At 40.4% G+C, this 23,262-nt stretch overlaps 1 protein-coding gene across 1 annotated transcript; it reads left to right on the top strand.

The window, feature by feature from the left end:
• Nucleotides 1–302: 302 nt before the first annotated feature.
• PM20D2 (peptidase M20 domain containing 2) lies at nucleotides 303–21,806 on the top strand. Its single transcript, XM_028722954.2, has 7 exons — nucleotides 303–1,124; nucleotides 1,446–1,594; nucleotides 7,062–7,204; nucleotides 11,457–11,611; nucleotides 12,916–13,048; nucleotides 14,563–14,670; nucleotides 15,934–21,806. Exons 1-7 carry the CDS (start codon nucleotides 600–602, stop codon nucleotides 16,137–16,139), a joined length of 1,419 nt encoding a protein of 472 aa, XP_028578787.2. The 5' UTR covers nucleotides 303–599; the 3' UTR covers nucleotides 16,140–21,806.
• Nucleotides 21,807–23,262: the final 1,456 nt, after the last annotated feature.

Here is a 23,262-nt window from a genome sequence, read left to right as displayed (position 1 = left end):
TGTTTGTGTTATGTTTAATGTTGTGGTACCTAAATAGAGAGATGTGAAAATTGCATATAAACACAGATATACATAAATTTTCACAAACCACTCTATCTGTCTCTTACCTATCTTCATTCGGGTTACACAACAGTAAACATAATATTGACCCAATAGCCTAGTCCAGAAATAACCTTTTTTTAACCTCTGTCCCTGGTGGTTGAACAATGCCCTGTATCGAGTTACTTCTAGGAAAAGAGGTAGGATTAGGTTTCGGTGTTGATCCTCGGCTCAGGTTAAACCCTATATATACACCTGAGCAACAACACTTCGGTAGCTTAAGCAGCACGCGGCGCCGGAGGCAGGAGCTGTTTTTCCTTTTAGAACTACTGTATTCGCGGAGTGTTAAAGAAAAGCGACTACTTTTCCCAGCAAGCTCTGCGGAAGAAAGTCCCGGCCTGGGCTGCTAACCGAGGCTATATAAGCCCCTCGGGCGGCGCGGGTTTCAGACATTTGCCGGTGGCTGTCGTGGTTGCGAAGCCGGCGGTGGCTCTTTTCCTGACGCTGCAGCGCGCCCTTGTTGTTCCCGTTTATTCTCCCTTAGAACGAGCTCCTTTCCGATGAGGCCGAACGAGGCGTCCGAGGCGCCCGCTTTGGCGGCGCGCCTGGAGGAGCTGAAGCGCCGGGCGGCCGAGTGCATCGAGGCGTCGTCGGAGCGGCTGGCCGAGCTGAGCCGCGAGATCTGGAGCCGGCCGGAGCTGGCTTACGAGGAGCGCCAGGCTCACGACGCCCTCGCCCGCTTCTTCGCCGGCCTGGCCCCGGGGTCCTCGCCGGCCGGCGCTTGGCTGGTGCAGCGCAGCTACAAGCTGGAGACGGCCTTGCGGGCGGACTGGCAGTGGGGCGGCGAGAGAGACGCCGCGGGGGCGGCTGCTGCCGCCGCCGCCGTCGAGGACGGGCAGAAGGCGCCCCTCCGGCTGGGCTTCTTGTGCGAGTACGACGCCCTGCCGGGCATCGGCCACGCCTGCGGCCACAACCTCATCGCTGAAGTGGGCGCCGCCGCCGCGCTGGGCCTGAAGGGCGCCCTGGAGAGCCTCCGCCCGAGCGGAGCCGCCGACGGACTGTCCCGCCACGTCCCCGCCGTCAAGGTGCAGGGTGGGTGGGAGAGGGAGAGAAGCTGCGCCCCGCATATCCTGCCTTCAGCCCACAACCTTTCCGAGCCCCCTCTTTTTCTTTCCTTTTTTGGGGGGTGGGCTCGCTGGGACGCTGCTGTAGTTCTCACCATGCCCCTTCTTTGCGTCTTGTTTTCGCAAAGTGTCCTAGAAAGATCTCTGGAGGTGTATATGCAACTTGTAAACTTAAGGGTAAAGAAAGAAAGACCCTCCCGTAAAGAGAGTGCCGCATCCCGCATCCCAGGATGCTTTGGTTTTTGCTGTACTTCCTGACCCACATGTCACCTTTGCTTTCAGGTCACCGTGTTGGGCACCCCTGCTGAAGAAGATGGAGGAGGCAAAATTGACTTGATCAAAGCCGGAGCTTTCGATGGTCTGGACGTTGTTTTCATGGCCCATCCGTCCCAAGAAGATGCAGCGTATTTGCCCGACGTAGCAGAACATGAGTGAGTAAACTGGAATGGGAGGCATTGTTTACTTGGCCATTGTAACAAGCCTTTCACTTTTGATCCACTTTTGAGTTACTCGTTTGGCTTTCCAAAGGGCACTTGGAACAATTTATGTAACGTTCTGCTGCTGTTTCTAATAAACCGCTAATGAGCACGTGGTGCTTGTGTGGTGCTGCCAAGCGAAACAAGTTTCTACTTCAATTAACTTGTATTACGTGAGGTTTGAGTTTTTATACCATAACCGTTAATTCATTATCCTAAAGGGCCTCAGTAAGAAAGGAAGGCTGGGTGGCATTATGAAACAGCTGCCAAGGCCTCTTGTGCCAAGGATCCCGTTCTTTCTCACTATGCTGTCCAGAAAAAGCTCACCCACAATTCTCCTACGCACTTTCCCTCTTAGCTGTTCACTGGGGAAAGTTGGGGTGATGCGTGAGGAAGATATGAGGACCTCCAAAGCCAACCTGCTCCCAGTAACCAGTCCTTCGGTATGGGTGATGGAGTCCATGCACAGAACACAGGTCCATTGGTCTAGCTAGCTCGTCTTGCACTACCTGAAGATGCAGGGGATTGAACCTGCAACTTCCTGAATGCAAAGCAGATGCTGTGCCACTGAGTTACTTCCCATCCTCCTTAAGCTATTTCCTACCCAGTGATCTGCCAGCAAGTTTTAGTTCCAGAACTGCTACTTTCTACATGTTTTTTACTCCCCTGGTTGTTGGGAGGAGTGGGCAGATAGAGCCTCCTAGATTTGGTCCTAAGATCTTCAGTTATTGACCTTATTCTGTATATTTACAATTATATGCACATTCTGAGTAAAGTACTGCCTGCAAAATTATGTCACTTTGTAGTGAATTACAGCAGGGCTTCATTTTCAGGGACTTTTACTTATTTGAAACATATCTTCTTTATTCAACATCATCTTATTCAAGTTGCCTAATGAGCTTCTGTTTTGTTTTGTTTTTAAATCAGTTGGACCAGTAGCTAGGTAACCCTAACAATGATTTTTTAATTTAGTTCAAGGTATAAATTTCATTTCCTGATGTGTGATAGCGTTCATGAAACTGCCAACTTTATTGGAATAGGAGATGCTGCAGTTTAACAAACACCCTTCCACCCACAATTTGTTTTATTGTTTATACACATTTGTTAATATATTTGGACGGAACCATTATTCGGACTAGAGAGGGTGCTGGGTGTTTTTGAAGTCATTCTGTTTAGTTGGAAGCAATTCTGGTTATACAGTCTTGCTTCATGTGATTGTTAAAGGAGTTTGTTTCAGCTGATCTCATTACAGAACATCTCCAGAAATTAGATCTGGTGTTTGCCTGCAATGTAGACCTAAATGTCTTGTACAGCTGTACAAAGCTGTACAGTTGAGTGTTAAAAACTTTTATATTTCCTTTCACATTTCTGCAAAGATGACCACATATAGGCATATTAAGAACAAGTAGAACTGATGTTCGGCTGTATACAATTTAGATTGTATATAGATTTGAATACAGTGGTACCTCTGGTTATGAACTTAATTCTTTCCGGAGGTCCGCTCTCAACTTGAAACCGTCCTTAACCTGAGGTGCGCTTTCACTAATGGGGCCTCTGGAGCGCGATTTCTGCTCACATCCTGGGGCAAAGTTTGCAACCAGGAGCACCTGCTTCCAAGATAGCAGAGCTTGTAACCCGAAGCGTTCGCAAGGAGGATGGTTTGTAACCAGAGGTGTTACTGTACATTGTACTTTTCTTAAAAGTTTCTGGCAGTTAACACACCAACCCAGAAATGCAGAGTGCCCCATTCCTCTTGGTATTCTGTTTTTTGACTGCCTTTCTGCCATAGTGAAGTTCACACCCAGGGTATATGATGGCTATGTTGACATCTCAGTAGCCTTCCGTATCAGGAAAGCAGTGGTGTGTTGCAGATATTGCAATGACAAACAAGTTATATTTGTCAAAAAAAAATTCCTTTGCAAAAGTCGTTTCACCCCAAATTGGTGTTGTTTTTTTATTATAGAAAGGCTCATCTTAAGCCACTCAGGGCACCTTTTGTGACTGAAGAGCAGGATAAAAATGCTTTAAATAAATAAAAGGTGTGGCTTCATTTCACCACCTAGCTCTCATTGGTTCAGTAGTAAATATTACAAGCTTCAAGTGCCTTTCCTCATCATTCTTAGAGATGGCTTTCCATTTTTGAAGCGAGCTGACCAGCACAGATGATTTCTTGTGACTAGAGGTAGAAGAACACTTCCTCACTTCTTTTGAAAACCACACAACATCGTTATAGAGACTAAGATGAGATTTCTTCCCCCCTCGACCCCCAATATGTGTGGTAGGGATGTTATCCCTTCATAGAAATTTAGTACAGTTTCTTCAGTTTTGTCTTGACTTAATCTTCCTTTGTTCTTCATATTGAACAGAATGGGCACAAAATCTAATGCCAGAAGCTATGAACTTTATAATTAATCGTGGTCTCATGTAACAGATTACTTTAGATCAGTGCTAATTCTAATGTTTTCACGTCTTCTTCTGCAGGTGATTCATCAAGTAAAAACACAGCCCTTTGAATTGTCTCCATTTGCAGAACATAATCTTTTCCCCCCTCCCTGGATGCAGTACACCTGATGCTTGATCCTCTACTCCTGCACAGTAATAGCAGGATTAGCGGGAAGGGAGGTGGTGGACATCAGTATATGAAAACTAACTGAAAACAGAGCTCTGTTTGAAAATGTGTACTTTCAGATGCTTTTTGTATTCTTAGCTTCCATATCCCTCCACATACCAAAACAACTAGTAGGAAAGTTCTACGCATTTACTTCTCAAAATTGCCATTGTAGTAATATTTTTGGTACATGGGGCAGTATTGAACTTACAGTACAGTACTGAATTCTTTCTTAGAATTTCAGAGCTCATTTGAGATTTACAAGAGAGAACTGTACAGAGCAAGTTTTTGAATGCTACTCACTTTAGGAATTTATACCCCACCTTTCGCATCCATCTCAAAGTGGCTAACACAATTTTTAAAACGTAGCAGCAAATAAAATTGAGTCAGAAAATAACACTTAAAGCAGTGATCCAATTAAAAGGGTGGTGTGTATCATAACAGGCCACCAAATGCCATTAGCATTCCAAGCAAACAGAACAGATTTGCCTAAATTGTAATGATGAAGGAACAGTTGAACATACCTTAGAGGAGAGTTCCAACACTGAAAAGGCACTTCGCCCACTAGTCACTCACCTAACTTCAGGATGCACAGAGAAAGGCCTTTGACAAATAAATGATGGATTCTATCCTAGTTCTTGAGCCAGGCCACCTTAAGTATTTTTACCCAGTTTTCTGTTGAAAAGGCTTCCAGAGCAGATGACATAAGATCAGTAGCAAGATGACCTGCTCACAGGCATGCAGTCTGAAAGACAGTGATATTCAGTGATAGTCATAATATGCTGTAGACCCACTGACAGCAATGGATTTTAGCCCGTTTTAATGGGTCTGGTCTAATTATGGCTTAGTTGGATATCACTCACAGCACAGAAGGGAAAAGAGGAGGCATAGGGAGGGAAGAGGAAAACAAGCAAACTCTGCTACCAGTTTTTGCCAATACGTCATACCTCAGTGAGAGGAGCTGTAGGATTTCATGATTAGCATTTCTATGTTCAACAGCAATGTTGAATCAACATTTCCAGCTGCTCTCAGTAGACTGATAGTATAGACCTTTTAACTATATATGCATAAGGATGGAAGAGCACTGGCATTCTGAGCTTAACAACAGTATTCCCTATGATTCAGTTGGGACAGAAGTATGATTCTCTTGTTTCTCTTATTTATAGCATTTATGCTGCTTCTCTATCCTACTTTATATAACTTATGCTACTGAACTCCATAGCTTGGCATGACCCTAAAAGGCTGGGCTGTCTTCGGATATAGCTTTATCGGTTGCACCTAGCATGCATTGCTGGGGTTATGTTTGGGTCATGTTGGAAGTGGATAGTGCTGATACACAGCATATCCACATTTATTTATTTATTTAACAATGTTTTTATAACACTTGATTCTAGGGAAAGCTCAGTAACAAATATTCTGCACTCTGGAAAAATGTTTGCTGAATTCTTCGTAGTTTTTGGTTGGGAAATGTGTCAGTTTGTCTTCACACAGGACATTGCAAACTGCTGTCTTTACCTTTGGCTTTTGTGTTTGTCCTAACCTTTTCGTTATAATTTCTGTCAAGTTTTATTAAACACATGTCACTGTATTTTTGAACAAAGTCTGCACAGTCTCCAAACTTGGCTGCAGCCAAAGAAGAATAGGTTTGCAACAGAATAACTCACACACCCTAGATGATAAATCACGCTTTGAAAATGAAGCCATGTAAGCAAAAGCCTATGCAAGGGTCCTGTGTAATGCGGGACGTTTGGGATTGTTTGCTCACAGTTCATAGTGTGCTTAATACCTGTTTCTAATTAATGATTTTTATTACTAAGCCTCAGGTAGTCATCTTACCTAAGTGTAACTCAAGTTTCCCAAGGTCAGAATAAAGTCATCAGATGTACATATTTAGACTCTTGAGTAGTTGCAATTTGTTGCAGCTGGTTTCATATCTTTATAGATCTCTTAAGATCTTAGGAAGAATATGATATATGCCAGAATAGGATAGATAACCAGTGTGGTATTGTGGTTAGTGTGCCAAATCTTCACTTGACTGTGAAGCTCACCAACTCAGCATAACCTATCACTCAGGGTTGTTGTGAGGGTCATCTGGAGAGAGAAACACCTACATCCCTTTGAGCTCATTGGAGGACAGGTGGGATATAAATGTGGTAAAGACATACATAAATAAATAAATACAAGAGGATACTTACTAATCTTTTGATCCCAGCAGGTTTTATAGGCCAAAGTTATAACGGTGCTAGTTCCTTGAACTCTAATTTTTTCATGCTAATTTTTTAACATTGCTTTTCAAAATTCAGATTGAGGGGAGGTGGTGAACTGAGTTGTCAGGAAATCTCACACCAGTTGATTGTAGTTTGTTATTTGCTTCACGCCTTTTGAAAATGTCTGTTTTCTTAGTTGATTTGTTAAGATATTTCTCTACCAGACACAATTTATTTCTGTCTAATATACTAATATTCTTTATTTCCACAGAAATTAGTTCTTGTCTTGTATGTACCTATTTCAGTACAAGTGGTCCATATAAATGTCAGACTTGGTTTTGTGATGACAAAGATCAGCTTTGAGTATCAAAGCTCTGTATTGAATACCTCCTACTCTCAAAACATGTTGGTCTGTTTTTCCAGCAATTATCTTTATAGAGGATTGAGGTTAAAAAAAAATTGAGGATTGAGGTTAAAAAAAACACAAACCCCTATATTATAGCATAGACCTTTATCTCATTAGAACTTAAGTTCGTTGAATGAATCCAAAGGGATATTTTTCCTTTCAAAAAGTGTTTAAAAACCAGTGATGGCTTTTATTTCCTAGTGTGACTGTGAAATACTATGGAAAAGCTTCTCATGCTGCTGCTTACCCTTGGGAAGGAGTAAATGCATTAGATGCTGCTGTTCTTGCATACAACAATCTGTCAGTTTTAAGGCAGCAAATGAAACCAACATGGAGAGTTCATGGTGAGATGTTCATTAAATCTTATGTCCAGCAAGTAATACTTCAGGCACTGTTTTATAATGTATCTGGCATGTTAACATTAAAATGAAAATGGCTGTTCATGTGCTTAAGTTTTCTGATAAATGTTCAATCTGTTGGTAAAGTTGAAAGTTCTTTAAGAGCTATACAACTTGGGTATGGATATGTTCACTTAATAGACTTTGGTCATGTTTTCCCAAAACAATATGTCAGGGTTGTTTGCTTAAGAAACCATATTGTGTGAGCTGCATGCTAGTGTATGCAGCCCATAGGTAATTGAACCCATATAGCAAGATGTCTGAAGTTTGGATTGTGATTTGTTTCACCCTAACAAGCTATGTTTACTTAGTTTGTTGTTGGCAAATTCTCGCTTGTTAGGGAGAACAAACCATGAACCCAAGTTTGGATGTTGTTCTAAGCTGATTTTATCTGCTCATACCAGGGGTGGTGAGAGCAGTCAGGCTCCATGTATTAGCCAAGGTTAATGAACGTTCATCAGATGGTGATTGGTGTTAAGGTTGAGTATTATGATGGCAGACACCTGCAATAATGTGTATTGTAACAGCGAGTCTTCACACCCACAATATTGTGGGTTATCATACCCTGGCAGTTGGTGCAGCTCTCTATTTCCTTCCATCTTTTTTATGCTTTGGGGATGCTTATAGGATCTGCCCCTCACCCTTAGTCAGAGGCTAGAACGCATGCTGTGCTAGGCTTGTGTCATCCAGATGTGTAAAGCATACGAGTTACATACTCATAAGTGTCTGTGACACAAGCTCTGCAGTTCATGCAACTGATACATTTATTAGTGGAGTCCTGGAAGAGGTGATGGTTATATAATTGAATGCTCAAATAGCGTTCTAGTTTAGCTTTTCTATTAAGTGCTAGTTAACTATATATAGGGATTATTGTGAGGACGAGGCAGTTTTGTAAGCTGCAAGGCTAAAGTGCTATGGTCCACACTTGAGTTTTAGCATGTAGACGACTGTTTGTCTATACCTGACCATAATAATATGGGTCTAACTGTAGAAGGATTTCTAGTTTATACAACGTCGTTTAAAGATATGTGGCAACTAAACTAGACAGCTAACCAAAGGGATCAAATTAGCCATAAACACTTGCAATTCATTAACTTGACTGAAGTTAGGTAATAGTGAAAAGGTTTGGTTTCCATCTGCATGGTAAAGTAACTATTGTTCCAAAAACCCAATAGGCCCATCAGGCAGTTTTGACCAATCCACAGCTACCTATCCTACACCTCTGGTCCTACCCATGAGGTCAGGTGTGAGGCAGGTAAAGTTGCACCTGGGCCACAGAGGAGATTGGAGGCACTGCTGATGTGTGTTGGGCTGACACTTTGAAACCCTGACTGTCAGCTGATTATCAGGCCTTCAAAGCATAGCCCCAACAATCAGCTTTGATCAGCTTCTCTCAAGAGTTCCCCATTGGATACCTCTCCACCCTATTGGATTAGCTCTCATCCAGAAGCACCCATATGATTTATGTTGCTGTTTGATTTCCAAAGCAATGGCGTTAATACCTTCCAGATAGAATTATGGGTCACTGTTGTAGTACTTCTGAATACTGCATAAAAAAATATTCTCAGTGGAAGATTCCCCCTCACCCCATATAAACTAAAATGTAAAAGGTTTTGAGCAACTTGTCATCCATAATACTTTCAATTTAAAGTAACATGGTCTTTCTGACTTGTTACTTTTTCTCGTCTTTGTTTGCTCCCATCAAATTTCTGCCCTTGTTCATGTTTATCTGTACTAGAGCTATCAAATAAGAATACAAATTGAAAAGAGTGAGGCAAAGTGCATCTCTTAGTGATGATAAGAAAGGAATGGTATGTCTTCTTGCATTCCCGATTTGTTTTTGTTTTTTGTGATGTTCCCTTCATAGCACGTAGTTGCTGGTTAAACTGGTTGGAGTAGCTCTACTGCTTTTTAACTTTTTCCCCCCATAGGCAAGGTTACCTTGCTGGTCAACATTTATTTTTTTATGTGGTCATGAAAGCTAATAGTAATTAGTTTTCTTTGCACAAAACCATTAAATTATTTAAAGCATTTGTGGCCCAGGCAGCACTGCAAGTGATTTGCTGCTTTTCAAGTGATAATTTTCCATTAAAATACTCTTAGCATGTGCATGGTTTAAATCTTACACATTTTTGTATGATGGGCCTTCTTGCTCTTGTGAGCATTGGTGCCTTATTGAGGCCAAATTGGATTATACAACCAGTATCATAAAAACACTGTGCACTGCCCTGTCTACATCTTCCCAGCTAGTTTGTGCAGAAACACATGAGAATGGGATTATACCAGCAGTGTACCACTTGGTTTTTCTATAGCCTGTTTACCAACCATATATAGAGATAGCATCTCAAAAGTCTTCCTTGTACGTATTGAAGCTTAGTCAAAGTGTGCATATTGATGCCACAGCATGGGGCAAGCATGGGCTTGCTCTTTAGAATAATACATTTTGGGATAACCTGTGCTTATAGGAACTTTGTTGAATCTTAGTGGAAGCAAAGACAACAACTAGTTTTGCTACACATGGATGGCATTCTCGGGAGTTCTCTTGAGTATTGCCTCTCACCTGTGAGCCAGCCAGTTTTTGCTTAAAGTTAAACCTTTCTATTCCTGTACACTCACTTTGATTTGCTTCATACAACTGTTGCATAATGTAAAAGTGATTCTTGGAGCAGGGAAGCTTGCCAGTTTTATGTACATGGCCTAATAAAATTTAGATGGTTTATAAATATTAGATGCAGCTTTCAGATTTGCTGCCAATGTTCAGTTACTGTAGTGTAGCAGATGGATTCTGGCAAGTGATTTGAATAGCTCAAGACAACTAAAGAACTATTCAGGTAAGCAACTATTCCAGGTATATTGAAGAAACCTAAAAACAACTTACTGCCTAAAAATTGCCATAGATTGCAAGCGCATTATGTCTGGGCACCACTGAGTTATAACAATATTGTAGCAATTCAAACTATCTTTAAACAAAGAGCCTCTTCTTGCTGGAGTCATTCAGAACTCAGTCAAACAAGATTCTATTCATGCAAGACTTTTAAGATGGAAATGTATCATACCCCTTTATTCTTGTTTGAAGTTCCCAATTGACAGTAGATTCATTTGCCTGGCCAAAATTTCATATGTGCATATATAACAGATTAAGAGTTACTTTATTCAAAGTGGTTTCAACTGGAACTTTACTTGAGCTGTTGAGTGATAATTATCATACTTTGAGTAGACTGATTGAAATCAATAGATTTCAATGGGTCTATTGAGTATGATGAATGTCAGCTATTGCCTATTGTGTGTTAGATCTGGGCCAACAGGAAAGCAAACAAACAACCAACACACTTGCTTTTGATACAGAACCTTCTCTTCTCTGATCTAAAACCTGTTTCTAACATTTGATGACGCTTCACCTTGATAGCGCTCTAGTCTTCATAACAAAATTTGAAGAAGGAAAGTGTATATATGGGCAGACAAAGGGTGACACTGTTTATATTATCCAGGGTGGAAAATATGGTGTTCTGGAATTTTGTGCCCCTTACCTATTTCAAATGCTTGCACAAAAAAAGCTCCTTAAAATGGATACTGTTTAAGAGTTTGAAATATTTTCATTTCTTATCCCTTTCTCTTGGTCAGCTCATGGGCAGCTGGTGTTGAATAACCCGCTACTTTAGTATTCTTCCACCATGCACTATGTGGAAGAAAAAAGGCAGAAAAAAGATGTTAGGAGGTGTATTGTTCAAAACTGATGCCTAAGTTGGTTAAGCAAAGTTGAATTATGCCACAAAAACATGTTAAATTGTTCAGCTTTAATTTATACTTTAGTCTTTTCCCCAGAGGTTAGGATATGAAAGGGATGTTTTTACGCCTTGACTTCTGGTCTAGTAAATATATTCAGCCTCTGTGTTACTGCTCCCTTAATCCCCCTTGTTCCAATGCCATCTAGTTTTATTTCATCCTGAAAGACAACAGATGAATAACTGAGAAGAACGTGAATGCAAATCTTTGTGGGGTTTTTATTGAAATCAAAATTTCAAGACACAAGTTTTTCTTTTTCCTTAAAGAAAGCAAGGAAATCTGTTTTTGTTCCCACATCTGCTGGAGAGTTGGCTCAGGTGCAGAAACTAGTGTGGCTTTCCTGTTTTAGCCAGAAGCCTCAGAAAACTCCTATTCAAAGTTCTGATTTCAGTAACACAGTTCTTCCTTCTTTTAGGTATAATAAAGAATGGAGGTGTGAAACCTAATATCATCCCTTCTTATGCTGAATTAGAATTTTACTTGCGTGCTCCTTCGTTAAAAGAACTCTCCATCCTGACAGAAAAAGCAGAGAACTGCTTTAAATCTGCAGCCCTGGCCACAGGGTGTGAAGTAAGGTTCATAAAGATTTATTTTGCTTTTAAGTGACAATGTGAGCTGACTAATAATGATAATATTATTATTTGTTCCTCACCTGACTGTTGCCTCAGCCACTCTCTGGATGACTTCTTGGCCAAACAACCCAGGACCTGTTGAGTGATTTTAGTTGAAAGAAGCATAACATCTACATGTCAGCCTACCCTCTGACAGTTTCCCCCTATAGTTGTGGCTCCAAGCAGGCTAGATTGGGGTGATTAGGCCTGTCAAGATGTTTGAAATGGTCTGGTCACCTCTGTCTTTCTCTCATTACAGTGCTTGGAGAAAAAGTTTCAGCTCAGTGCTGCAATGGGAATGAATGTGTTTCCATAAGTATGTGTGTATGTGTGTGTATGTAAGTGGTGGTCTGTGTGTGGTGAGAGCAGGGTGTGCTTGGCCATGACCACAACTGGCACGTGGCCCTCAGAGGATTGGCCTCAACCCTCAGGCTGAAAAGGTTTATCCATCTCTGAACTAAAACCCTGATCCCGTTGAACTAACATCTCAGCATAGCTGATATTTTGGACTCAACTTTGTCAAGTCTTGGTTCTCAAAAGTGCAAACATACCCAAGTAAGAGCGACCTTTCACATGCTTTTAAATACACAAGGACTCAGCATTGGGCTGTTTTTCTTTTTCTTTTTCTTTTTTAAAAAAGCTTCCTTTCTCACTGAACAGTTTCTAAGTACTTTTCCTTCTTTGGTATTTTCTTTAAATCATAAAAGTAGTGAGGAGCCAGAGGGGATTAACCCTGCTTCTAAAGGTTCTACTTCAAAGTAATTTCCAACTGGAGCTCACTTCCATATTCAGTTGGAACGCCCTTCCAAGAATTTACACAATCTTGGCTCTGTGTTTTTTTCCATTTGGCATCTTTGGAGCTGACATTCCACATTTCTAATTTATCCTGTTTTGCAAGAAGCTTGCAGTTGTCTAAGGGCAGGAAGCAGAAAATTGCTTGCTTGTTCTAGGAGATAATGCCACATTCATGCTTCGTATAAATAGGATGTGAAATGCCGAAGAAAGCTAATTAGTTCCTAAAAGTGTAATCCTTTGCATGTTTACTTTGAAGTCAGCCACACTGTGAATTGCAGCTTGTTCTCAGGTAAGTATGTTTCAGATTTCAGCCTAACACTAAGTCCTAAGCATTTTTGAGAGTAAGCCCCTTTGAGTTCAGTGGGACTGACCTCTGAGTAAGACAAATAGGATTCAGTTGGAGGCCCTTTGGTTTAGACTTTATCTGGTATTTTTGTGTCAAAGCAAATGAATATTTTTCTTCTCTAGATGGAATTAAAAGGTGGTGCAAATGATTACTACAACGTACTCCCTAACAAGAGCCTGGAAAAAGCTTACATTGAGAATGGGAAGAAACTTGGCATGGAGTTCATCCCAGAAGATAACTTGACTGGGCTGTCAGGTAATAAATAATAAAACATCCACGTGTTTACATTCATCAGGTTGGCTTTTACTCCTTTTCTATGCATTTTTGGTTGGTTGGTTTGTTTTACTAGAAAATACATTTATAAATCTTTTCAGAATTTCCCAACAATTGGGAAGTCTGATCAGTTTTTATATTTTAGAGTATCAGAACATGTATCGCTAGGTGAATGCAGAAACAAATTTGAAGGGAATTTGAATTTGGTAAGGGAAAATGTAATGGGGCTGTTCTGAAACTTCAATCACACACTTAAATTCATCTTCATTAAAGCATGGTGACCAGCACATGTTCAGAAGAACCTGCTTAAAATGTCTACCTTTTTACCATATACTTATTTTCTTGTAATACTCTTAGCATTTTGTTCAACTTGATCCATGAAGTAAGGACAGGTTGAGTTAAATGGGCAGTAAACAGTGCTGCTGTGGTTTTGCCATTCCATGGTATCTGTTTTTCATCATAAACCAACATAGGATGTAGAATTGAAAGGCAGTGGATACCCTACTGTCCATCAACATGCAAGGGATAGGATTGGTAATCTCTTAAGTTAAACTACCGTAGATGGGCAGCTGCAATTTGGCGATTTGTATTATAAGCCCAGTCGCCTAATACGTTGGGCAGCAACAGGGGGCGGGCTCAGCTCCGCGCCGCCCATACCCAGTGTATAAGGCGACCCCCGACTTTGGAGAAGATTTTCTGGGGTTCAAAAGTCATCTTGTACGCCGGAATCTACGGTATTATTTCAGGACTGCTTGATCTTGATACTGCAGAAAGGAAAAACCCAGTTTATGTGCATGCTATTTACGTATATCACTTTTTCTCCAGAACTGTCTTTTTTCCCTCCTTTAAGAGTGATGCCTTTTTCCATTTATGTGAGGAATTGTTGAACTGTTATTTAAGAAAACTAAATTCTCTCAACCAAAACCTCCATTCTGCTGTTGGAATCATTTCTGCATTCTGTTTATTTTACCTTGGCAAAGTGAAACATTTATGTTTGGGAGCTACCTAATGTACTTGAAAAATGCATTGTGAAATTGGCCTGATTCTGCATCTTATCATTTATCAACTTTCATTGCTAATCCCAAATATTTATTTTACACCTAAAAAACCCCCACAACCTGTTGCCTTTGTCTGTGTTATGTGCTCTTTTCTCTGTCATACTTTCTCATGCTGTGGGACAGGAGCTGAGTGTCCTGCACAGATTTTTTTCATTTCACTTCATTTCCAGTGCCTTTGGTTACCTCCATATCACTGTCTTTGTCCAATTCTACAGTTTTGCAGTCAATAAATAAATAACTTTGTGATCCTGACATTTGGAACAGTATAATAATGCAAAATGAACAAATGTGCCTAGTTGCACTGTTCCAATTGTAAGCTGCTTTCTTTGTATGAGATCTGAATTATTATATTGCTGCAGAGCATGCATAGCTGAGCAGTACTTACATATATTCCTTTTGGTAGCCTGATCTGATACATTTAAAACTACCTTTTCCTAGGATCTACTGATTTTGGGAATGTTACCTTTGTGGTTCCTGGGATTCATCCTTATTTTTATATTGGGTCTGATGCACTAAACCATACTGAGCAGTACACAACAGCTGCAGGTTAGTGAGTTTTATTTGTGTGTGTGTGTATTCCTCCTGCCCCCCCCCCCAAAAAAATATACAAGAACACTAAGATGGAAATTACATTGAGTTAAAGGTTTTTCCCAGCTGGCCTATGTTTAGTGCAGCTGAATGGAACATTAAATTGTTCTGGACTGGAATTAATGTGTCTTACCTATGTTTCTGTGATTATTCTTACTAGGTCTTGGACATCCGTGTACTGTGTTCCTAGGAATAGTCAGTAATAAATATTTGTTTATTTGCAAAAATTCTAAGTTGTCCTTTACCATATGGTCCCTGAGTGGGTTATAATAATATAATATACTATACAATAATAAGATAAAATTGCAATGACAAATAAAACTGTTCTAGCAAGCACTTCAGTGGTTAAAATCAGTCAAATTTTCAGAGGTTGTTTGCTCACACTTCTCTTGAGGTCTGTGCTACACTATTCCAAAAGTCTTGGCTTTTTTTATTGCAGCTGAAGCAACTGGAAATCTTGGTGCCTTGCTAGCTGACTAACACTAGCAAGAGCAAGCACAGGTCTCTCAATGTGCTGCTGACTTAAATCAATCTTTATAGGGTTTTTGTTGTTGTTTTTTAATAAGCTAACCTAACCTCCTGGTGGTCAGGTGTGGATAACTTGTTGAACTCTCTCATGTAGATATGCATCTTAAGATCCAGTGATACTCCTACTATGAGAAGTATGTTTGTGGCAGAAATTATGAGAGGGTAGTGAAGAAACTCTATAAATGTCCACATTTGGGACTTTGATTTATTCACAAGAAGCAATAACTTCAGGCTTACAATGAGCCTGAATTTCTTCTATGAAACACATATATATGCTAGATGCACTGAAATTGAAAGATGTGCATTTTAATGCAGGAAAAGAAAACATAAAGCTACTTAGGAGAAGACAGTATCTTTTTATTCCCAGGGTAATTCAAATTGAATTGTTTTGGAAGGGGAAATGGCCTTTACAAATCCCTTCAGTTATGGTATAGCTATACTGTAAATCCCTTCAGTCTTGAATGTGCTGCCTAGCTCTTGGTAAGACCTGCTCCTGTGGCCATTTCTGAAGGCAGCAGACCAGCTTAAGTTAACTTCAAAAATGGTGGGTTGTTTCTCTTTGATCCAGCAGGCGCTTCTGTTCAGAATGAGGAGGGAATTGGTTTTGCCAGTCCCTCCCTCCCAATGCAGCCCCCTACCACCACCTCTTTATTGATCCCTTCTTTTCTCATTTGTGGATTTAATTCTTCCTAGGGTCGGAAGAAGCTCAGTTCTATGCCTTGCGAACGGCGAAAGCTTTGGCAATGACTGCTTTGGATGTTATTTTCAAGCCAGATCTGCTGGAAAAAGTCAGAGAAGACTTCAGACTGGTGAAACTCAAAGAGGAAGGTTACTTGAATATCCCTGAAAATGGAAAGGTGTCTGGTCTTGGTATCGGAGCAGCATGTGCATCACGTTGAAATAGTACAGCATATTACAAATCTAAACACGAAAGAACGTCAAGATTTTTTCCCCTTGGAATTCTAGGAAATGTTTGATAGCTGGAAAGATGCTTGATATTTTAAGTGGTGCAACTAAGCGACCTCAGAGTACTTTTAAAATATTGCTATTGTCTGATATCATGTAGTGGTCTTAATTTGGCAGACAAAATGAGTGATTTCTCTGCAGTGATTGAAAATGTGCTGAATATTGCAGCTTTGCATACTTTTGGAAAAACTTTTTAAATGCTATTTACTCTGGTTGGAAAGGAATGTTGGGTTGTCTTCATAGCAGCTGTTCTCTTGCCAAGGAATAGTGAGAGGTGTTGCATGTTTAGCTTATTGTATGCAGAACCAAATGCAATCCACCAGGACAGGCTTAGTATGCTTCATAAATCTATATGTATTTGAACTGAAGATACCAAAGGTTAGGTGATGGTTGTTCAAGATGTGCCTAGACTTTCACATTAGAATGGTTTTTCACTCAGTATCTCGCGGTCTTTGGTATCTCAACACTTGAACATACCACACTTTCCTCTTTTGGCCATCTAATTTTTTCTAGAAGGACTATCCTTGTAATCACTTGATGTTTATAGGTGGGCTCCTGACCTCTTGTTCTGCACAATTTCCAAACGCTGTGTATCCTTTAGTAGCTTTGTGCATAGTATAGAATTATACAGCATACAGATACACCAGAAGAAAATAACTTGTATGAAAATGAGTGTCCAGGAATAAGTTTTAAAATGAAACCCAAAACTGAGTTTCTTGTGAAAAGTCTTCCTATTTGACACAAATTAAGCAATCACATTGAAGGAGAAGTTAAAGCAGTAGGTAGGGGGTTTGTTTGTTTTTAAGGGTACTGTGCAGAATCAAAGAAATGCTTGTGCAAACCTGGTACATGAACCTTGCTTTACTGTCTTATTTATGCATAGCTGCATTTTGAAAATGAATGGCTCCAGTCCATTAATGTAGCTGCTGCACAAAGTAGATTGGTAGAACTTGTTATGTTTCACATTCATTTTCCTTTCTGAAATAGAATTGTCTATAATTTTGTCAGTTTCGCCACCAGTTACTCCCCAGGACCCAAGATGTGTACATTGATGACAGAGATGAGTTGAGGAAAGGGGTGATGAATCCTATGGATGTTCAAGTATTTTGGGTGAGCCTCAAATGCATTTGCAAAAGCTAAATGTTGCCGTTGTGAGTTGGGTCAGCAGTAGTGGACTATTTGGGGGCTCATATGTTGTCTTTCGAGGCAGAGAAAATAGATGGGCTTTTTTCTTCTGCGGAACAAGCAAAAGATGGTGAGAATGTGAATTCTTGGGGCCTTTGGCAGGTAAAATGTACTTCTCCTGTAGGGGAGGAATGTGATCCTGTATGGCAGTGTTCCCCAACCTTGGGCCTCCAGCTGTTTTTGGACTACAACTCCCATCATCCCTCGCTAGCAAGACCAGTGGTCAACACTGCTGTATGGGTTGTCTCTGCCCCTCTCTCCACTGGCAGGAAGTAAAACTTTTTTAGAGAATATACCTGGGGCAGGGACAATCTCCTATCTCCATTTCCTGCCAACTCCACTGCAGATCATCAGTCAGCTGCCCAAGGTATGGCAAAAGAGAAGTGGCAGGAACTCTTGGAAGGGATTTTCCATTGTTCTTTGTTCTACTCCTACTCCTGCTGGAGTAGCTGGACCTGACAAATTCAGAGGCATTTTAGACAACTCATAAGTACTAACTTGTGTGGTGTAGTGGTTAAGAGCAGTAGACTCATAATCTGGTGAACCGGGTTTGTGTCTCCGCTCCTCCACATGCAGCTCCTGGGTGACCTTGGGCTAGTCACACTTCTCTGAAGTCTCTCAGCCCCACTCACCTCACAGAGTGTTTGTTGTGGGGGAGGAAGGGAAAGGAGAATGTTAGCCCCTTTGAGACTCCTTCGGGTAGTGATAAAGCGGGATATCAAATCCAAACTCCTCCTCCTCTTCTAACTAGGCTGTCTAGATTATTCTTTGCCTATGCTAAGATCAGCTGTCTTCTAATCAAGCTGGTCTTTGTATTTGGCATATATTAATCTACACACCAAAATTGACTTGAAGTACAATCCTTTGCATGTCTATGCAGAAGTGACTCCCATTCAGTTTATTGGGGTTTACTCCCAGGAAAATGCTGCAGGATTGTAACCATAATTATGTAACACGCCACTGCCTAAGCTGCATTAGTGGTATCATAACGTACCACTGCCTGTTACTTAAACTAATAGTAGATAAACATATCTTATGCTGAAAGAAAACACTAATTTCCTGTCCTCTTAAGCATAATGTGAAATTTCCTTTGTAAGTGTTGTAGGGAGCAAACTCTGCACAGAATTTTGTATTCTAGAACAATATAAATGCTGTCTTTATGCCCGCTTGTTTGCCTAAACAATATTCTGTTTCAGGGTCAAATACTTCCATTATTATGTTATTATTTATTCTTTTTGTCTTGCCTTTCTTCTCAATTTTTACCTGTCAGTTGATTCAGTAAAAAAGGCTATTCACATTTTGCTGAGTCAGTTACAAAAGCTCTACTGGTTTAAATGAATATATTACATTATTTTTATTCATAAACAGAAAGAATTGTAGCAAGTTTAGCAGAACTTAAGGTATATGCATTTCTACCTGAAGCGCACACATGCTCAAATGCACAAATCTATCTAGGGAGAAACAGAGATGTATATTTTGTACATCACCTGTATAAACTGTTCTGAAAACGACATTTTGAGCTGCACATTTGAATGTTGGAATGTTTTGCAGCAAATTAACATCCATTAGCAAGCACTGGAAGACCGTGTTAGGAAATTATTAACCACAGCACTTATTTTTTCCCACCACCACCAGTGCTGTAAGAAGAGAAGCAGTTTTCTTTTTACCAGCATACAGCTGTTTCCCCAAATGTTGCACTGTCCTAACTTGCCAGGGAACAGAAATCATACACAGCTGAATCATGGGCTAGTTAGTAGGCATAGCAAATTTTAATATGCATAACTGTATCAAACTTATGCTTCAATACTTTGATCCTGTTAAGAGTTGGGTCAACTTCAGAAGAAAATATTAATCTTACCATGCTGTGTTTAGTATTTCAGCTTCTTTCATCCAGTTAAACACAGTTTTTGCAATAACTCTTCACCTTTTCAGAAGAGGGAGAAAGGCTCTGGAAGGTTGTTTTTCCCTCTAGTAAGCAAGGGCCAGTTGTCCTCAGTGGGATTTGGAGCTGATCAGTACTGGCACTGAAAGGATCAGTGTCTCTAAAGGTTCTTGTTATGTCTCCTCATTCAACTGTGTAAGCTTTGCTTCTGAAAACATTAGTACCAAAGGTGAACTCGATATTTTATTGAGCTCAGGGCTATTTCTGCTCCAACCATATAGCTGTGCAAGTTGCTGCCTAAGCAGGATGTGAGCAAGATACATTGACTGGAGAATGCTGCATATTTCTGACAGTCTTTTAAAAACCTGGCAAAGATTCCTGTTATAGCTTCACAACTTGCTAAAATTGCAAACTCAAAAAGGTTGGATCCAGGCGTGCCACTTGACATGAACAGTCTGGAACTAACCCAAAGGTTGCAAGATAGCATGGCTAATGTTGTTATGGACCCATTGGTCTTGGATTGTTGCTCTGAGTGTTCTGCAATGAAAACTTGCTTAGATGGCAACCGCTGAACAGTGTCATGGGCATTATTTCAATATTTTGCTTACTGTTCCAAACTTGATTCTTTAGCAGAGGCCTACTTTGCAAGGAGATTTTGGCTAAGACTTATGCAGTGTTTTAGTGGTAGAAGCCATCCCAACCATACTGTATTCCTTACCTGAACAAGAAAGAAAAGAGGGAAATTGATTTATTGTGAATTCCTGTGTTTCTTGCATGGTTTTTAATATCACAGTTTTAATTTGGTTTTTTTAAATATATGCATAAATGTTATTTGACAGATCAAACAGCTGGAATCTTGCTACTGTTATGGGAGAGTACAATTTACCTTTTTTCTGTTTACAAAGCACAATCCAGTGAGAAAAAACAATCAAGCTGTAAGCCACATGGATTGCGCAGCAGTTGCTTTAAAGCTCAAGTGTCAGGAAAAGATCTAGTCTAAGCATAAGGCTACCTGGGTTTCCGGCCAGGCCCATGATCCTTGACAGTTGTTCTTCATAGCCCTCCGGGGGCTGCGAGGAAGTTCAGGCAGGGGAAGGAGAGGATTTATGCAATTGTATTAAATTATAGTAATTTGATTTGATTTGTAATAATCTGGAAAATAATAACAATAATAAGATAAACATAAGGCTACCTGGAACCATTTATGCAGCCGCACACTCATATTAAAAGGGTCTTATTGAATGTGAGGCTATCCCTGCACAGCTTTAGCATGCCATGCCATGCCAGCAACCAATGATCAGAGAGGAAGTGCTTTGCATAGGCCTCTTGCACGGATCGTTGCTGCATGGAGCACCTGTAGGGATACACAATTTCCATGTGGCATGTTGAAATTGTGGGTTAGAGACTGTATCTGAGGTGGTTGAACTTTATGTCTTTTCTTTGTAAGATCAGACGGGTTGGTGTTCAATTTCTTTTGTGTGCGGGTGAGTTGCTAAGTCAGTAAGTCCCATTGGTTTATAATTTCAGAACGTCTTGTCCAGTAACGTTAGTTTTGTTAGTACGCCATTGTTTATTTCTGTTAATAATGCTGAGGCTTTCTTTACAGTTCTGATTCTTGTCTGGCAGTTATGCAGTGATTCTATATGCCAGGTTGGACAGACTTTTTGCCAAGTAAGCCATAAGTAAAGTCTGAAGCATGAGTGCCATTTTTGTATATTCCACAGGACGTATACGGCTCCCCCTTACTAGGAGGTGGCTTTTCGTCTAATGTACCAAACTAGATAGTGTGCGCTTCATCACTAGTGCCATTTGTGGCCTCTTACACAATGCACTGCTAAATCCTAGGGTTTTGCACTTTTGCTGTAACCTGAATTAACAAGAAAAAGCAACTTTTTCACTGCTTCCTTAAATAGAATGCAACTTTACAGTAGACAACAGTTATTCTTGGATCTTAAGTAGGACAAGGACACCAGACAAACGTTTTAGTCAACATTACTTTTAGGCTGCAAAGCTGTTGTAAAGGCATATTTGCTTTTTAGTGTCTTGGCTATTGCTGCTGCACCAAATCTTGTATGCTGTTGAATCTATATATTCAGTTTTGAAGAATGAAGAGCCTGCAACAGCAGGCTGGTAAAAATGTATATGTAGCTTGGATGGTGAATTTACTTGAACAAATGTAACAGCAAACATGCACAAGTATATTTCAAGAGTTGGTGGTTTTCCTTTTTTTATACCTTCTAAGGGTTATCTTTGCAAGTGTAATGTTTTGCAGTGAATTCAGGTATTTGAGAAAAGGTACATTCAGGGGCTGAAGCAGCTTCCTGTGCCATCTGTACACAGAATGTTTTGTTTGAATAAAAACTTGAGCTACACTATAAACTTATTGCTATAAAAGTACTTTTGCTAAATGTGTTTTATGATTTTCTAGTGAGCCACTGTTGATGCTATCACTTGGTTTTGTACATTCAGCTTTCTTGGTATCCTGTGTGTAAGTACATTCTGGATTGTAAGAATAAAATTGACTTGCACATTATATTGTGTTTCTCAGGTATATCCTAATAAACAAATACGCTTAACTTAAACATAGGAAGAGTCTGGTTAAAGTTGACGAAGACTGCTCATTGTGATAGTTTGGCTGAAGCTGAGAATGCAAAACTACAGGAACTTTAAGGGACAAAACGGAAAAAGTAAGATAAAATAACACTCTTTGGGGATTATGCCTGTGATGTTGGTTTGAGAGCATCATTTAATCAGGCAGGGCAGCTTGCCAAAGAAAGGAATTTGCAATAATTTATTAAATACTCAGCAGCATCCCACATTGTCAAAGGTTACCTGCTGTCAGCTGAATAACCCATAAAGGCAAGAAGATTTGTGCAGCTGTATCTTTTTAAAATGTTGAATATTTATCCCCTCTTAATAATTGCTAGAGGCCACTTACAAGGGAACTCATAAAATAGACCATCAGAATAGCAATTGTCAACAAAACTAACAGTAAATGTCTACCTACGAAGTAGCACCACGTGATGATTTAATGTCACATCAGATAGTAATAAGGCTCCCAGCTGCTTACAGAAACTTTCAAAAAGAGGACTTCCAGAACTTTCTAAATCTCTGTTGAAGAAGCACATTATGCCTTACATTAAGGCGATTTCATTCATTTATTTGTCATTTAACTTCTCTGGGTGAAAGTTTAAAATAATTTAAAAGCATAAATGGTATGCTCCATTATGAAACAGGCTGGAAACTGCCAAATAACTGAGTATAAATCTCTAGAAATGCAGCAACACACCCCTACTTGGCTGATCATCCTTCACTAAATCCTGGTAAGGCCTACAGTACGAATTTTTCAACTGAGCAGCTCAACATACTCAGTGTTTTTTTGTAGCCAGAGTGCACAAGAGGGCAGTTCTGGCACCTCTCAGGTGGGTGCCATTGTGTCATTGTGCCATGCCCCTGCCTGCTTCTTGCCTTTACCCGCTTCTGAGAAGTGCAAAACAAACATTTCAGGTTAACATGGAAGCTGGTCAGCATGTGCGAGTCTACACTTTTTTTTTAGATCTATGCACCTAGCTCAGCCGTAATTGGTCAATTCATATTTCTTCAATCCATCCTTTGTGTAGCTGCAGGAGTAGGCTTTAAGCTTTCCAGCCAGGCCTCTACCGTTGCACACACAGACGTTGGTGCGAGGGCCCTTCTGAGCTGCCCTAGCCACCCACCTGAATCTGAAAGATCAAGGGAGGTGGGAGTGCATTTATTTGACGTGCACCAGAATCGGGTGACCCACAAACCAGGTAGGGAGACAGCTTGCCTGAAACCCTTCTAATTCCTGGATCCAGCATGGATTCAACCTTCCTGGTGATGTTATGGCCTTCTAAGTATGGGCCATCAAAAAGGAAGTGGCTCTGTGCCAGATAACAAATGGGTAGTTAGAAAGACAAAAGACAGGGTTCAAAGTTGAGTGTGTGCGAGCTAGAAGTTAGGCTAAAGGG

The sequence above is a fragment of the Podarcis muralis genome, chromosome 3 (genome assembly GCF_964188315.1).
Source record: "Podarcis muralis chromosome 3, rPodMur119.hap1.1, whole genome shotgun sequence".
In the NCBI taxonomy this organism is placed as follows: domain Eukaryota; kingdom Metazoa; phylum Chordata; class Lepidosauria; order Squamata; family Lacertidae; genus Podarcis; species Podarcis muralis.
The sequence above is the reverse complement of the archived record's forward strand: the minus strand, read 5'-3'. Positions and strand labels throughout refer to the sequence as shown.

Bases quoted from the DNA above. Each gene is read 5' to 3' on its own strand.
- PM20D2 (XM_028722954.2), top strand. From the start codon at position 600: ATGAGGCCGAACGAGGCGTCCGAGGCGCCCGCTTTGGCGGCGCGCCTG. The intron at 1,595-7,061 runs GTGAGTAAACTG...TTTATTTCCTAG, and splicing joins CCCGACGTAGCAGAACATGA to TGTGACTGTGAAATACTATG. The intron at 7,205-11,456 runs GTGAGATGTTCA...TCCTTCTTTTAG, and splicing joins ACCAACATGGAGAGTTCATG to GTATAATAAAGAATGGAGGT.